This window comes from Pristiophorus japonicus, chromosome 17 (genome assembly GCF_044704955.1).
Source record: "Pristiophorus japonicus isolate sPriJap1 chromosome 17, sPriJap1.hap1, whole genome shotgun sequence".
Taxonomy (NCBI): Eukaryota; Metazoa; Chordata; class Chondrichthyes; family Pristiophoridae; genus Pristiophorus; species Pristiophorus japonicus.
In genome coordinates this window covers 121312044-121327602 of record NC_091993.1, presented here as the reverse complement: position 1 = coordinate 121327602, position 15559 = coordinate 121312044, and the positions used below count along the sequence as shown (strand labels likewise).

The following is a 15559-nucleotide window of genomic DNA, read 5'->3' as shown; positions in this document are numbered from 1 at the left end:
TTCTGACGGGGTTAGACAGGTTAGATGCAGGAAGAATGTTCCCAATGTTGGGGAAGTCCAGAACCAGGGGTCACAGTCTAAGGATAAGGGGTAAGCCATTTAGGACCGAGATGAGGAGAAACTTCTTCACCCAGAGAGTGGTGAACCTGTGGAATTCTCTACCACAGAAAGTTGTTGAGGCCAATTCACTAAATATATTTAAAAAGGAGTTAGATGAAGTCCTTACTACTAGGGGGATCAAGGGGTATGGCGAGAAAGCAGGAATGGGCTACTGAAGTTGCATGTTCAGCCATGAACTCATTGAATGGCGGTGCAGGCTAGAAGGGCCGAATGGCCTACTCCTACACCTATTTTCTATGTTTCTATGTTTCTAAGTGACAATGCCACACAACCAAACATGCCTCACCTATCTTCACAGTCACATCTTGCACTGAGCTAATGTAAGACACTGTGGAGACCTTTCCTGCAGTTTCAAAAGAATAAATGTTTCCCTTTGGAAAATGAATATGGATTGCATCAGGCCCCAGTGGTTTAGAGTGGTGTTTTTTGGAACATTTGATTCACGCTATTACATTACTTCACTGTAACTTACTGTGGATTAATGGCGGAAGTTGTTACTCATCCGTGCATTTGTTACCTCTAGACTTGACTGTTCCAACGCACTCCTGGCCGGCCTCCCACATTCTACCCGACGTAAACTAGAGGTGACCCAAAACTCGGCTGCCCATGTCCTAACTCGCACCAAGTCCCGCTCACCCATCACTCTTGTGCTCGCTGACCTACACTAACTCCCGGTTAAACAACGCCTCAATTTTAAAATTCTTGTTTTCAAATCCCTCCATGGCCTCGCCCCTCCCTATCTCCAATCTCCTCCAGCCCCACAACCCCCCCCGAGATGTCTATGCTCCTCAAATTCTGCCCTCCTGAGCATCCCTGATTTTAATTGCTCAACCATTGGTGGCTGTGCCTTCAACTGCCGAAGCCTTAAACTCCGGAACGCCCTCCCTAAACCTCTCTGCCTCTCTACCTCTCTCTCCTCCTTTAAGACGTCGCTTAAAACCTACCACTTTGGCCAAGCTTCCTGTCCTAATATCTCCTTACGTGGTTTGGTGTCAAATTTTGTTTGATAAAGTTCCTGCGCAGTTCATTGGGATGTTTTACTACGTTAAAGGCGCTATATTAATATATATAGGAGCAGCGCGGAGAAGTACCACTCCAGGGAGCAGGGCGAGCCGGTGCAGGAGGGCGACGGCAGCGAAGAGTGATGTCATCAAGGTCCAGGTCGCTGATTGGAGCGTGGGCAGGTACAGCAGGAGCGGCGAGGTCGGGGCGAAGGAGCGGCGAGAGACTGTGGAGGGACTTGATCGGGGCCCAGGAGAGGCGTGAGTTTGGGGCTCGGGGCCAGGGGCCCAGGGGCAGCACGGGCCCAGCCCACACTGCGATATGTGTGCGCACTAGTTCCGTGCAGCAGAGCAGGTCTCCAGTTGTCCTGGTTAACCCTTGCCACTGGACCAAGACCTCGCTCTGTCAAGCCCCGTGTGGTGGTTGGTGTTCAACGGTCACCACAGGCATCTTCCACCCTTCAGGCTGTAGTTCAGGACCTGGAATATTTCCTTCATTGAAACACATCTGCGAGCTCATCCTTTTTTGGTGCGGAAGCAAGTTATCCTCGTTTCGAGGGACCGTGTATGATGATGGTGATGAGCTTCACAAGGAAGATGCCACAGTCCGTGGGACCAAACCCTGGCAGGAGTGAGCGCTGTTGGGGGAGGAGCAATGGGAGCTAGGAGCGGAGGGGGAGATAAACGTGGGCACGAGGATGAACATCAATAATCATGGAAACATTCATCTGATTGATGGATCATCTTTGTGCTTAGTTGGTTATTTTTTTGCCCTCAATTTCAGCAAATGCTGAGAGCTGGTAAGTCCCAGAATCAGTCAATAGCTCTAAACGTTGTTGTCATGCCCTTTGGACAAAGATTAAATGGGCTCGGAGCAGAACTCAACTTTCTGTATGGTCTGAATTTAGCTGACAAAAGAAACCCACATTGCATTCATCAAGTGAATGAAGACCGACAGTGCAATACTTACAACAGGGCCAGGGCCTCAGTCAGCGATCGTTTTTTCTTGCCAAATTTACTTTTGCACCTCAAGCACACTATCAATCAACGTTTCCAATCCTTGTGTGTTTGTTCATCGAGTTAAAACCACCAGAGCTGCAGTGTGCATCATCTATAATAGGCACTGCAGCAACTCGCCAAGGCTTCTGCGGCTGCACTTCCCAAACCCGCGACCTCCACCGCCTCGAAGGACAAGGGCAGCAGGTGCATGGGAACACCATTGCAATATATATAGATCCACCCATTGCAAGCCTGTGTGTTTTTGAGGTCGTACCGAAAATGTAACAGCCACCACCTCCAATTTCCCCTCCAAGTCACACACCATCCCGACTTGGAAATATATCGACCGTTCCTTCACGGTTGCTGGGTCAAAATCCTGGCACTCCCTCCCTAACAGCACTGTGGGAGCACCTTCACCACACGGACTGCAGCGGTTCAAGGCGGCGGCTCATTCTCAAGGGGCAATTAGGGATGGGCAATAAATGCCAGCCTTGACAGCGACGCCCACATCTTAGGAGCGAATTTTCAAAAAATTGTACCAAAACTGAGAGGTTATATCTGTCATGTATTCAACCAGCATTGTAACCCATGTATAATCTGACCTAAGTTGCACACTGTGAGAACACTGACCACTAGGTGGTGAACTTGTGGGAGACACTCTTAACCTGGACCTTCAGGTATAAAAGGGGAAGCTCCACCCACTTCCATCACTAGAGTGCTAAGGAATAAAGGACAGGTCACAGACTGACCCTCTCTCAAGCATGGGCCTCGTGTGCATTTATACTGTATAGTAAGGACTTATCAATATCGATCAGGAAAGATTGAACAAGCTCTACAAAAGAGAAGGCCGAGGGGTGGTCTAATGGAGGTCTTTAACATTCTGAAAAGGTTTGATAGGGTAGATGAAGACAAGATGTTTCCACTTGTGGGCTCAACCAGAACTGAGGAGCCATAAATACAAGAGTCACTAATAATCCAGGAGGGAATTCGGGAGAAATGTCTTCACCCAGAGGTTGGTGAGAATGTGGAGCTCGCTGCCACAGGGAGTGGTTGATGTGAATAGCATTGATGCATTTAAGGGGAAGCTGGATAAACACATGAGGGAGAAAGGAATCGAAGGTTATGTTGATGGGGTGAGATGAAGAGGGGTGGGAGGAGTCTCGTGTGGAGCATAAACACCGGCATGGTCCAGTGGGGCCGAATGGCCTGTTTCTGTGTTGCAGACTCGATGCAAGTTCATTGGTGCCGACATTATGAAGTGATTCCTAAATTCAAACATATTTGGTCCGTAAATTGCAGTTTGATCACTATCACCAGCGGTAAAGAAGAGGAATCAATGGCCCACCTTTATTATGATGCAGAGAAGTGAGGTTGGCACCCTGCTGTTTAGCGAGACAGGAAGGCCCGAGTACAGGCGTGGGGAGGTACTAACATTATTATTCATTCCTGGGATGTATGCGTCGCTGGCAAGGCCGGCATTTATTGCCCATCCCAAATTGCCCCTTGAGAAGCCTTCTTGAACCGCTGCAGTCCGTGTGGTGAAGGTGCTCCCACAGTGCTGTTAGGGAGGGAGTTCCAGGATTTTGACCCAGCGACGATGAAGGAACGGCCGATATATTTCCAAGTCGGGATGGTGTGTGACTTGGAGGAGGAACGTGGAGGTGGTGGTGTTCCCATGCGCCTGCTGCCCTTGTCCTTCTAGGCGGTAGAGGTCGCGGGTTTGGGAGGTGCTGCCGAAGAAGCCTTGGCGAGTTGCTGCAGTGCATCTTGTAGATGGTGCACACTGCAGCCACGGTGCGCCGGTGGTGGAGGGAGTGAGTGTTTAAGGTGGTGGATGGGGTGTCAGTCAAGCGGGGCTGCTTTGTCCTGGATGGTGTCGAGTGTTATTGAAGCTGCACTCATCCAGGCAAGTGGAGAGTATTCCATCACACTCCTGACTTGTGTCTTGCTGCGTCCTGTTGCTTGATTAGTTCGAGGGAATGCAAAGATTTGAACCTCGATGAAATTCACCATTTTCAGGGTTGTCCTCAAGTATGGTTCCAGGTCCACGAGTTGGAGATGTGGCACAAAGCTCCCCCATTCGGAAGAAACAGATGATTTAATAAAGGCTAAATGCTGCTCTTAACAGATCAATCGGAATCTATACTGTTTCAGACAAGGCGAAGGTTCCTTGTCTGGGAAGATAAAGTGGGACGATTAGTGACAGGGCTGTTGTACAAACACATTGATTTAGGAAAACATCGAAGGAAATGCCATTAAAATCTCTGCACCAATCAGAATGCGAGGCTGCAGACGGAGAGTACGACTGCTTTTGTTCAGGTTCTGTCTCTCCAATTGTAGACTGATCCCTCTCAGATCACTGAACAGTGCCAGCTCGGGGAGAAAGGACAATACGCTCAAGCCCAACACCAGAGATTCGAATAGATAATCCAGGCCGATACTTCAGTGCAGCACCGAGAGTATGCTACACTGTCGGCGGTGCCATCTGTCGGTTAAACCGAGAGCCTGTCTGCGCTCTCAGGTGAATTATCTGGTCATTATCACATTATCACATTCTATTTTGAATAAGAGCAGCGGGAGATATCCCCGGTGTCCTGGCCAATATTTATCTCTCAATCAACATAACAGATGATCCGGTCATTATCCCATTGCTGTTTGTGGGAGCTTGCTGTGCGCATATTGGCTGCCTGTGTTTCCCACATTACAACAGTGATTACCCTTCACAAGTACTTCATTGGCGGTAAAGCGCTTTTGGATGTACTGAGATCATGATTTGGAGCCAGTACTAGTGAAAACCTTAACGTGCAGCTAACAGGATGCGAAACTCTCCGATACACTCAATAATATTCTAATTGTCCTACAATAGAAAGAAAGACTTGCATTTATATAGCGCCTTTCACGACCACCAGATGTCTCAAAGTGCTTTACAACCAATTAAGTACTTTTGGAGTGCAGTCTCGGTTGTAATGTGGGAAATGCGGCAGCCAATTTGCACACAGCAAGCTCCCATAAACAGCAATGTGATAATGACCAGATAATCTGTTTTTGCTATGTTGATTGAGGGATAAATATTGGCCAGGGATAACTCCCCTGCGTTTTTTTGAAATAGCACCATGGGATGTTTTGCCTCCACTTGAGAGGGTAGACAGGGCCTCGGTTTAACATCTCATCTGAAAGGCGGTACCTCCGACAGTGCAGCACTCCCTCAGCACTGCACTGGGAGTGTCAGCCTAGATTTATTGTGCTCAAGTCTAAGGAGTGGGACTTGAATCCACAACCTTCTGACTCAGTGGCGAGGGTGCTGCCCACTGAGCCACGGCTGATACTGACAACAGTGACAGCACATCAAAAGTACTTAAGAATGTAAGAAATAGGAGCAGGAGTCGGCCATACAGCCCCTCGAGCCTGCTCCGCCATTTAATACGATCATGGCTGATCTGATCATGGACTCGGGTCCACTTCCCTGCCCACTCCCCATAACCATTTATTCCCTTATCGGTTAAGAAACTGTCTATCTCTGTCTTAAACCTATTCAATGTCCCGGCTTCCACTGCTCTCTGAGGCAGCGAATTCCACAGAGAAGAAATTCCTCCTCATCTCAGTTTTCATTCGCTCTGAAGCCCTTTGGGATGTGCTGACGCCACGAAAGGGGCAATACAACGCAAGATCTTTCTTCTCTTTCCCTCTTGTTTCAGAGCTGGGTAAAGAAAGGGGAGGGCTGTAGCAATAATCACATCTCGTTGTTAAATGTTGCTTGCAAAGTACTGAGGGTGGTCCTCCCACAGCTTGTGGAATTGGTGATGCCAGATATCCTGCACGGATCTAGAAACATAGAAAATAGGTGCAGGAGTAGGCCATTCGGCCCTTCGAGCCTGCACCACCATTCAATAAGATCATGGCTGATCATTCACCTTAGTGCCCCTTTCCTGCTTTCTCTCCATACCCCCTTGATCCCTTTAGCCGTAAGGGCCATATCTAACTCCCTCTTGAATATATCCAATGAACCGGCATCAACAACTCTCTGATTGGATCTGATTGGACTTGTGACATGCTTCGGATACGGAGGAAACACCTTCGGTATGACTTTCCACAGAGGTTCTCCTGATTGTCTGCCCTAACTTCTGTGAAAAAGCCGTGGGAACTCAGATAAAAAAATAAGTGTAACATAAGAACATAGAACATAAGAATTAGAAACAGGAGTAGGCCAGCTAGCCCCTCGAGCCTGCTCCGCCACTCAACAAGATCATGGCTATTGACAACTATTGATAACAATTGCATAACATGGATCATTTGGATTACTGTCTGGGATGATTCAATGGACAATGACAAAGGGGCTGATAATTCCTGGCATGTTGTACAAGGGAGCTCCTACATGGGCCCATTGATTCAATGCTGCCCTCGAGAGCATCAAGCCAGGAGTATGGTAGTGTAGTGGTTACGTTACTCAACTACATCCTGCAAATCCCCTGGGAGGACAGGCGCACCAACATCAGTGTCCTCGTCCAGGCTAACATCCCCAGTATTGAAGGCACTGACCACACTCGTTCAGCTTCGCTGGGCAGGCCACATAGTTCGCATGCCAGATACGAGACTCCCTAAGCAAATGCTTTATGTGGAGCTCCTTCATGGTAAACGAACCAAAGGTGGGCAGCGGAAACGTTACAAGGACACCCTCAAAGCCTCCCTGGTGAAGTGCGACATCACCACTGACACCTGGCTGAAGATGGCCCGAGGTGGAGAAAGTGCATCCGGGAGGGCGTTGAACTCTTCGAGCCTTGACGCAAAGAGCGTGAAGAGGTCAAGCGCAGGCAGCGGAAGGAGCGCACGACACACCAGCCCCACCCACCCCTTCCCTCGACGAATGTCTGTCCCACCTGTAACAGGGTCTGTGGCTTTGGTTTTGGACTGTTCAGCCACCAAAGAACTCACTTTGGGAGTGGAAGCAAGTCTTCCTCGATTCCGAGGTACTGCCTATGATGATGATGATGACGGTGACAGGCTCGGACTAATAATCCAGAGAACGGGAGTTCAAATCTCACCATGGCAATATGAGAATTTGAATTCAGGTTTATTAAAAAAAAGTAACTGGTCCTGAATCAGGAAACAGTGACCATGGAGCAGGAGGAGGCCATTCAGCCCCTTGAACCTGTTCTGCCATTCAATTATATCATGATTGAGTTGTACCTCAATGCCATTCAAATATAATTGACGTCAAACAGACTCAAGGTGCTGAATGGCCTACTGAAGAGTCTGGAGAGATTGGTGTTATGTATTGTAAGGTAAGTGTATCAAGGGCTATGGAGCAAAGGTGGACAAATGGAGTTGAGTTAGCCTAACGCTAAATGCAGATCAGCCATCATCTAATTGAAGTTGTAAAATATTTTTATTTGTTCACAGGATGTGGGCGTCGCTGGCCAGGCCGGCATTTATTGCCCATCCCTAATTGCCCCTTGAGAAGGTGGTGGTGAACCTCCTTCTTGAACCGCTGCAGTCCGTGTGGTGAAGGTGCTCCCACAGTGCTGACTATGTTGTAGCGGTTTGGTACTGAGTGTCTCGCTGGGCTATTTCAGAGGGCAGTTAAGGATCAGTCACATTGCTGTGGGTCTGGAGTCACATATAGGCAAGTCTAGGATGCCAGATTTCCTTCTCTAAAGGACACCAGTGAACCAGTTATGGTTTTTCCCCCGACAATCCGGTAGTTTCATGGTCACCATTACTAATAGCAGCTTTTAATTAACTGAATTTAAATTCCCAGGTGGGATTTGAATTCACGTCACCAGATCATTAGTCCAGTCCCTGGCTTCCCCGCCCAGTAACATAACCACTTTTCGACCCTACACGACATTAGCCAACATTACCATACTCGACCAGGCCAACATCCCCAGTATTGAAGCACTGACCACACTCGACCAGCTCCGCTGGGCAGGCCACATTGTCCGCATGGCTGACACGAGACTCCCAAAGCAAGCGCTCTGCTTGGAACTCCTTCACGGCAAACCAGCCAAGGGTGGGCAGAGGAAACATTACAAGGACACCCTCAAAGCCTCCCTGATAAAGTGCAACATCCCCACCGACATCTGGGAGTCCCTGGCCAAAGACCGCCCTGAGTGGAGGACGTGCATCCGGGAGGGCGCTGAGCACCTCGAGTCTCGTCGCCGAGAGCATGCAGAAATCAAGCGCAGGCAGTGGAAAGAGTGTGTGGCAAACCAGACTCCCCACCCACCCTTTCCCTCAACGACTATCTGTCCCACCTGTGACAGGGACTGTGGTTCTTATATTGGACGGCTCAGCCACCTAAGGACTCATTTTTAGAGTGGAAGCAAGTCTTCCTCGATTCCGAGGGACTGCCTATGATGATGACCCTACACGAATGGTGGTGGAGCAGGCTCGAGGGGCCGAATGGCCTTCTCGTGTTGTATTCCTATGTTCCAGGTTGTTCACCGGCTCAAATACATCCCCTGCACTCAAGAGATTTCTCTTGCTGACTGAGCACTGGGAACTACCTTCTCTTGGTTGGCGTATAAGGAGAGCTTACCTGTTAGCCAGCTTGTGACCGAAAGCACAAAGGCGGGACCGATCGACAGCCTCATCCTGCAGACCACTCACACCGTGCGTGGGACCGGGGACTGCGAGAGAAATGTCCTGCTGATAATTTCCCTCGGAATCTCACCGCTCACCTGCAAAACAAATACCATCGATTCACATTTAAAAAAGATTACGTTACCGTGCGCTACGCAGATTTGAATCACCTTTGCATGGCAACTTTTTCATTCTCTAAGCAACCACTTCTAACTGTGGGGATACACTGCACTGTGTGGGAGAAGCACAATTTATTATTGCAGGACGAATGCTGTTTCTGGTTTACACTGATGCTTAGGTCACTGCTGCTAGCTCCAGAGACAGGGGTGTTGGACAAGCGGCTGCAATGCAAAGGTGAACTTGCTGGGATTTGCTACGGCTGCTGGCTAGGGATGCCTGTTGTTTAGCGGGTATTCCCGGTCTCCTGCTTTAGCCGTTTGCCGATACGATCACTGCCATAAACTCAGCCGCTGGCTCAGTGGGCAGCACGCTCACCTCGGAGTCAGACGGTTGTGGGTTCAAGTCCCACTCCAGAGACCTTGAGCACTTAAATCTAGGCTGATACTTCCAGTGCAGTGCTGAGGGAGTGCTGCACTGCTGGAGGTGTGCCGTCTTTCGGATGAGACGTTATATCGAGGCCCCTTCTGCTCTCCCAGGTGGATGTAAAGGGTCCCACGGCACTATTTCGAAGAGACGCAGGGGAGTTATCCCCGGTGTCCTGGCCAATATTTATCCTTCAATCAATGTAACGAAAACAGATTATCTGGTCATTATCACATTGGTGCTTACTGTGCACAAATTGACTGCCGCGTTTCCTACATTACAACTGTGTCGACACTGCAGAAGTACTTCATTGGTTGTAAAGCGCTTTTGAGAATGCAAGTCTTTATTTCTTCTTCCGCAGTTGTACCAGGTGAGTGCCACTGGGTTTGCTATGCCATCGTCTGATCGCCATTTGCAACCAGATTGTTAGCTGCATTCTCTAGTACAACTTCACCAGAAACAGCAAATGAAGGCAACTTTCCTGCTGTGTCACGGATCGCACCGACTCATAGCGACTGGAGAGATTCTTTCCTCTCCCATCAAATCAGCGGGAAAGTTATACAAAATCAATTGAGGTGATCATTAGCTATACGCCACTTCGCTCTCTCTCTCTCTCGAGCGCTTCCAGCTGCTGAATCAGTGCTGCTGGTACCAGACAATCATATCCAGTATCTATCAGAATATTAGGTAGCTGTATGGTGGTTTCCGCTAATCGAGTGTCCCCATCGATAGGATGTCTGTAATAGCTCGCCGCTGCACTGCATTAGAAAGACACAGCTGAAGGGTGCATGTGTGTGTGTTCCGATAATTCGTATGTGAGTGCGCACGGGCTATGTGTGCTTGGACGGGAAACTAAAGTACACACACTCAAGATAGTTTCAATCTGGAACCCGGCAGCATTGTGAACAAATCTTCTACATTTTTCAATGTATTGGGTAGATTACCCTCGAGAACCTGGTTTACAGGTAGGACCTCTCTGGTCCGGGACTCTCTGGTCCAGAAACATTCGTCGTTCGGCATTAGTTGAGCCCGAGGGAAAAGAGGGTTTATATATTCTTTTAAAGTTTTGATTGGCTGGAGTGGCTGTCACAATCAGTGAGTGTGTTCAGCGATTGGCTGGAGCGGCTGTCAGTCAGTGAGTGTGTTCAGCGATTGGCTGGAGCGGCTGTCAGTCAGTGAGTGTGTTCAGCAGGACTGGCCAAAGACTGCCCTAAGTGGAGGAAGTGCATCTGGGAGGGCGCTGAGCACCTCGAGTCTCGTCGCCGAGAGCATGCAGAAATCAAGCGCCGGCAGCGGAGAGAGCGTGCGGCAAACCTGTCCCACCCTCCCTTACCCTCAACGACTGTCTGTCCCACCTGTGGTTCTCATATTGGACTGTTCAGCCACCTAAGGACTCATTTTAAGAGTGGAAGCAAGTCTTCCTAGATTCAGAGGGACTGCCTATGATGATGATGGTGTTCAGCGATTGGCTGGATCGGCTGTCAGCCAGTGATTGTGTTCAGCGATTGGCTGGAGCTGCTGTCAGTCAGTGAGTGTGCGCGCAAGTGCTGAGGGAGCCGCCCACAGGCTGCCCGCACACACACACACAGACACAGACGCACACACACACAGACGCACACACACACACAGACGCACACACACACACAGACGCACACACACACACAGACGCACACACACACACAGACGCACACACACACACAGACGCACACACACACAGACGCACACACACACAGACACACACACACACACAGACGCACACACACACACACAGACGCACACACACACACACAGACACACACACACGCGCACAAGAACCTGCGTGCTGTCGACAGGTAAGAGTGACCTCCCATGGTTCAGAAAATTCTCTGTTCCGGCACTGGTCAGGTCCCGAGGGTGCCGGACTAGAGGTGTCCAATCTGTACTTAATAATCACCACACAACCTTATCTTATCTGACCTCGGGTACAACGACAATGGGGGTGGGCCCAATTACATAGAGCTATCTTAGAGATAATGTTCTCTAGTCTTTTGTGTTCTTGCTCAACCTTCTCCTTGAGTGCGTATGGTACGGAACGTGGCTTGCAGTAAACCGATCTAGCGCCCTTCTGTACTCTGACATGCATCATGTGGGTGTTGTGAGTATGCAGGAACCATGTGTGCTTGGAGAAGAAACCTGCAGAAGTGAAGGAAAACTGCACCAGAGAGGATACAGAGGAGATTTACGAGAATGTTGCCAAGACTGGAGAATTTTAGCTGTTAGAAGGTTTAGAGGGGAGTTGAGGAGAAATGTTTTCACCCAGAGGGTGGTGGGGGTCTGGAACTCACGGCCTGAAAGGGTGGTAGAGGCAGAAACCCTCACCACATTTAAAAAGTGCTTGGATATGCACTTGAAATGCCGTAACCTACAGGGCTACGGACCTAGAGCTGGAAAGTGGGATTAGGCTGGATAGCTCTTTGTCGGCCGGTGCGGACACGATGGGCCGAAATGGCCTCCTTCCGTGCCGTAAATTTCTACGATTCTGTGAGTCTATAAAATGAATCAGAGCCACTAAATGCCCTGAGAAATGAGACTAGAGGTTCAGTAAAGGACATATTTATATTACTGGAGTGCAGCCAAATGCAGTTCTTCCTCTGCTGGCTGCACTGCTTCAGGTAAAGGATTGACACACGCTTGGAAAGAATGGCACCATAGCTCCATAAAAATAATAGATTGCAGCCCTGCCATGATGCTGACTGAACGTGATCCTGCAACGTAAGTGCTGGGGGCTGAGAAACCACCACTCACTCCTCCCATTATGTCTGTAATGTACCTATGAATGATTCCACGAGGCAATGTGTTGTACTCAAACTGTAGTGACCTTGGGTCCTTTATTCTTAACTCCAGGGTGAGGCAGCTGCATGGTGGCTCCCCTTTTATACAGCCCCTGCCACCAGGGCAGGAAATCCCGGTCTCCACCAGTTGCACCCTCTAGTGGTGCCAGCATAGTATATATACAGTGTAAGCCTTATTGAGAGTACATCAGGTAAACAAGTCTCCATCTTATGCAACTAGACAGTGACTACACAGAGAGTATATCTATAGTCTGCATATATAACACCTATCTCCTCTAATTACAATTGGGTCTCCACGCTGCCCAGCGAAGGTCACATGACCAACGCGTGACCATAATGATGAGAAGGGGGAACCACCCACACACATAGCTCACTCGTCCTGCACCAGCACAGCTGTGAAAGGTGGCACAAAGGCAGGCACGGTGCCACTGCTGATTGCAAAGTGACTGTGTGCCCGCCTCCAGCCACACGGACCCCCGGGAGCTCTGTGTCCCTCCAACTCTGGCCCCCCGCGCAGCCCTGATTCTAATCACCTCACCATCGGTGGCCGTGCCTTCAGCCGTCTCGACCCCGAGCTCTGGAATTCCTTCCACAAACCTCTCCACCTTTTTACCTCTCTCTCTGTCTCCTCCTTGGTGGTCCAGTGGGTAGCACACTCGCCTGAGTCAGAAGGTTGTGGGTTCAAGTCCCACTCCAGAGACTTGAGCACAAAATTCTAGGCCAACACTCCAGTGCAGCGCTGAGGAAGTGCTGCACTGTGGAATGAGACGTTAAACCAAGGCCCCGTCTGCTCTCTCAGGTGGGTGTAAAAGATCCCATGGCACTAGTTTGAAGAGCAGCGGAGTTATCCCCGGTGTCCTGGGGCCAATACTTATCCCTCAATGAACATAACAAAAACAGATTATCTGATCATTATCACACTGCTGTTTGTGGGAGCTTGCTGTGCGCAAATCAGCTGCCGCGTTTCCCACATTACAACAGTGACTACACTCCAAAAGTAATTCATTGGCTGTAAAGTGCTTTGAGTGGAACTGAGGCCGAGATCAGATCAGCCACCAACTTATTGAATGGCGGAGCAGGCTCGAGGGGCCGAATGGCCTACTCCTGCTCCTATTTCTTGTGTTCTTATGTTAAACAGCACAGGTTCTGTGGCACCGAGGTACAGTGACGGAGACACTTTGTCTAGAGACTGCACTACATAAATACACCATTAAGCAACTCATCAGTGTTATTCCACCGACACGATAATTAACTATTAATAATATGCTCAGTTATGAGTGGCAGCCACCAGATAGCGTTAACGTTCTATAAGCTCCATTTCTTTGCAATCCCGTAAAAGTGCAGCAGCCCCCTTGTGATTTGAAGGTATTAGATAGCAGCGCCTTTCTCTGGTAATGGATATAGAGGGATCAATACTGCCTATACACGACTGATAAATATTACTATTTTTCTTTGTCTGACAAAGCCCCTGTATTATTCGCTCGCTCTGACTCACCCTCTAGAGGCACTTGGCGGATGCACACCGCATCTCCTGTTACTTTTCAATAGCACTTTCCTCCTGCTTTTCACAACCACAACGGTCAGGAATCATAATGGGACCCACTCCCACCTTTCCTCGCCCTCCTCTCCCTATCAGCGAGTGCGTCCCTTATTTGAACAGGGAGGAAACGCCGAGAGTTTTATTTTTGGTGCAGATTTTATTGTCTCCAGTCCAAGCGATGCAGTGGTTCATAAAAACATAAGAAATAGGAGTAGGAGTAGGCACTATGGCCCCTCGAGCCTGCTCCGCCATTCAATAAGATCATGGCTGACCTCAACTCCACTTTCCCGCCCAATCTCCAGATCCTGTGATTTCCCATGAGAATGTGAAAAAGGATTGCGAAAGTGGTAGATGGCTAGAGAAGGTAGCAAAAAGATGGAGATAGGGAATCATGGGAAAATGGCTAAAAGAAAATGTCAAGCTGAGATATTTGCCCTGTCGACACAAACAAAGGATTACTCAGAGTTGTGGTCAAACACGAGTTATGTGAAAAAGCAAAAGTCAGACATGATTCAGACGAGGGGCTGCTATAAACAGCAGTAAAATAGGGAAGTTTGATGAGAATCGAAACAATAAACACATCCCTGGAGCCCGCCCTATTTGGAGAGTTGTTAGCCTGCAATTGGGTATGCTATGGGGGAAATCGACCAATGATTGTATAAACTAAGTGTCACTCAAATGAGTTCTGCTGTAACAGTGTATAGTGTTGAGCTTTTGTACTGTTACGGGACTTGTCAGGAGAGAGGACAGGCTCGAACCGAGAGTGTTCCCTTTATCCTAACAGGTCCCGGCCGGAGAATCGACAGAATAAAGGTCTTATGTTGCTAAGACTAAAAGTGTTCGTGTGTCAGTGAATTCGCTGAAACAGATTGAAGGGAAAAGAATCCAGTATCAACACCCAGAGACTCCAAAAATGTATCGAACTCAGCCTTGAATATATTCAGAGACTCAGCATCCACAGCCCTCTGGGCCAGAGAATTCCAAAGATTCATAACCCTCTGAGTGAAGATATTTCTCAGTCTGAAATGGCCGACCCCTTATCCTGTGACTGTGCCCCCATGATGTAGACACTCCAGCCCAGGGGGCAACAACCTCTCAGCATCTACCCTGTCAATCCCCCTCAGAATCTTGTACGTTTCAATGAGATCACCTCTCATTCTTCTAAACTCCAGAGAGTATCGGCCCAATCTACACAATCCCTCATCATAAGACAGCCCTCTCCTCCCCGGAATCAATCTGGTGAACCTTCGTTGCACCGCCTCCAAGGCCAGTATATCCATTCTTAGATAAGGAGACCAAAACTGTGCACAGTACTCCAGCTGTGGTCCCCCCAAGGCCCTGTAACTTTGTTTGCAGTGCATAACATTCTGGGACCGAAATTTAGCTTTGCCTGAAACGGGTCTCACCCTCCGCTCCTGAAGTGCTTTTTCCGTCGCTTCGGATGAGGTCGCCTCTTTCGGTAAATTCAGCTCTTTGTTGTTTTTTTTTTTAAGCGGACTGGAAGTCGGTCATAATGGGGGCGGGAGTGGGGCGGTGAGCATGCTAGAGGGGCGGAAGAGGAGGCGGGACAGAGTCTCCATTGCTGTCAATCAGCAGCGGAAGGGCGATGACGTCATGATGCGCGTGCCCCACACGGCTAAAGGGGGAGCGAGCCTGCGCGCTTCTTTAAGTTCGGCCCACTGGGCCACCAGGGAGCGTTTCAGCCGGGCCAGCGGTTTGGCACCCAAGAGGGGGGGGGGCTGCCAGGCTGCCTGCTGGCGGCCCGGCCGAACCCTGGGGCACAATTGTCGGCGCGGCCTGGCAGTCAGCCGACAAAAAAAAAAAACATGGCGGTCGCGGCAGTGTGCCCTCCCCTTGAAGAGTCGCCGCGCTGCTGTGGCTCACGGTAAAAAAAAAACAAGGAGCACGGACAGAGAAAACTGTTCGGGGCACCGCACGGCGGGTTA

General features: G+C 49.4%; 1 protein-coding gene across 1 annotated transcript in view; it reads right to left on the bottom strand.

Annotated features, from left to right (window-relative positions):
* The window catches only part of cntn2 (contactin 2), a 146757-nt gene extending 138005 nt beyond the window's left edge, over positions 1-8752 (bottom strand). The window contains exon 1 of the mRNA XM_070859477.1: positions 8656-8752. Within this exon, the coding sequence (XP_070715578.1) occupies positions 8656-8710 (55 nt within the window). The 5' untranslated portion in view covers positions 8711-8752. The remainder of the gene's footprint in view (positions 1-8655) is intronic.
* Positions 8753-15559: the final 6807 nt, after the last annotated feature.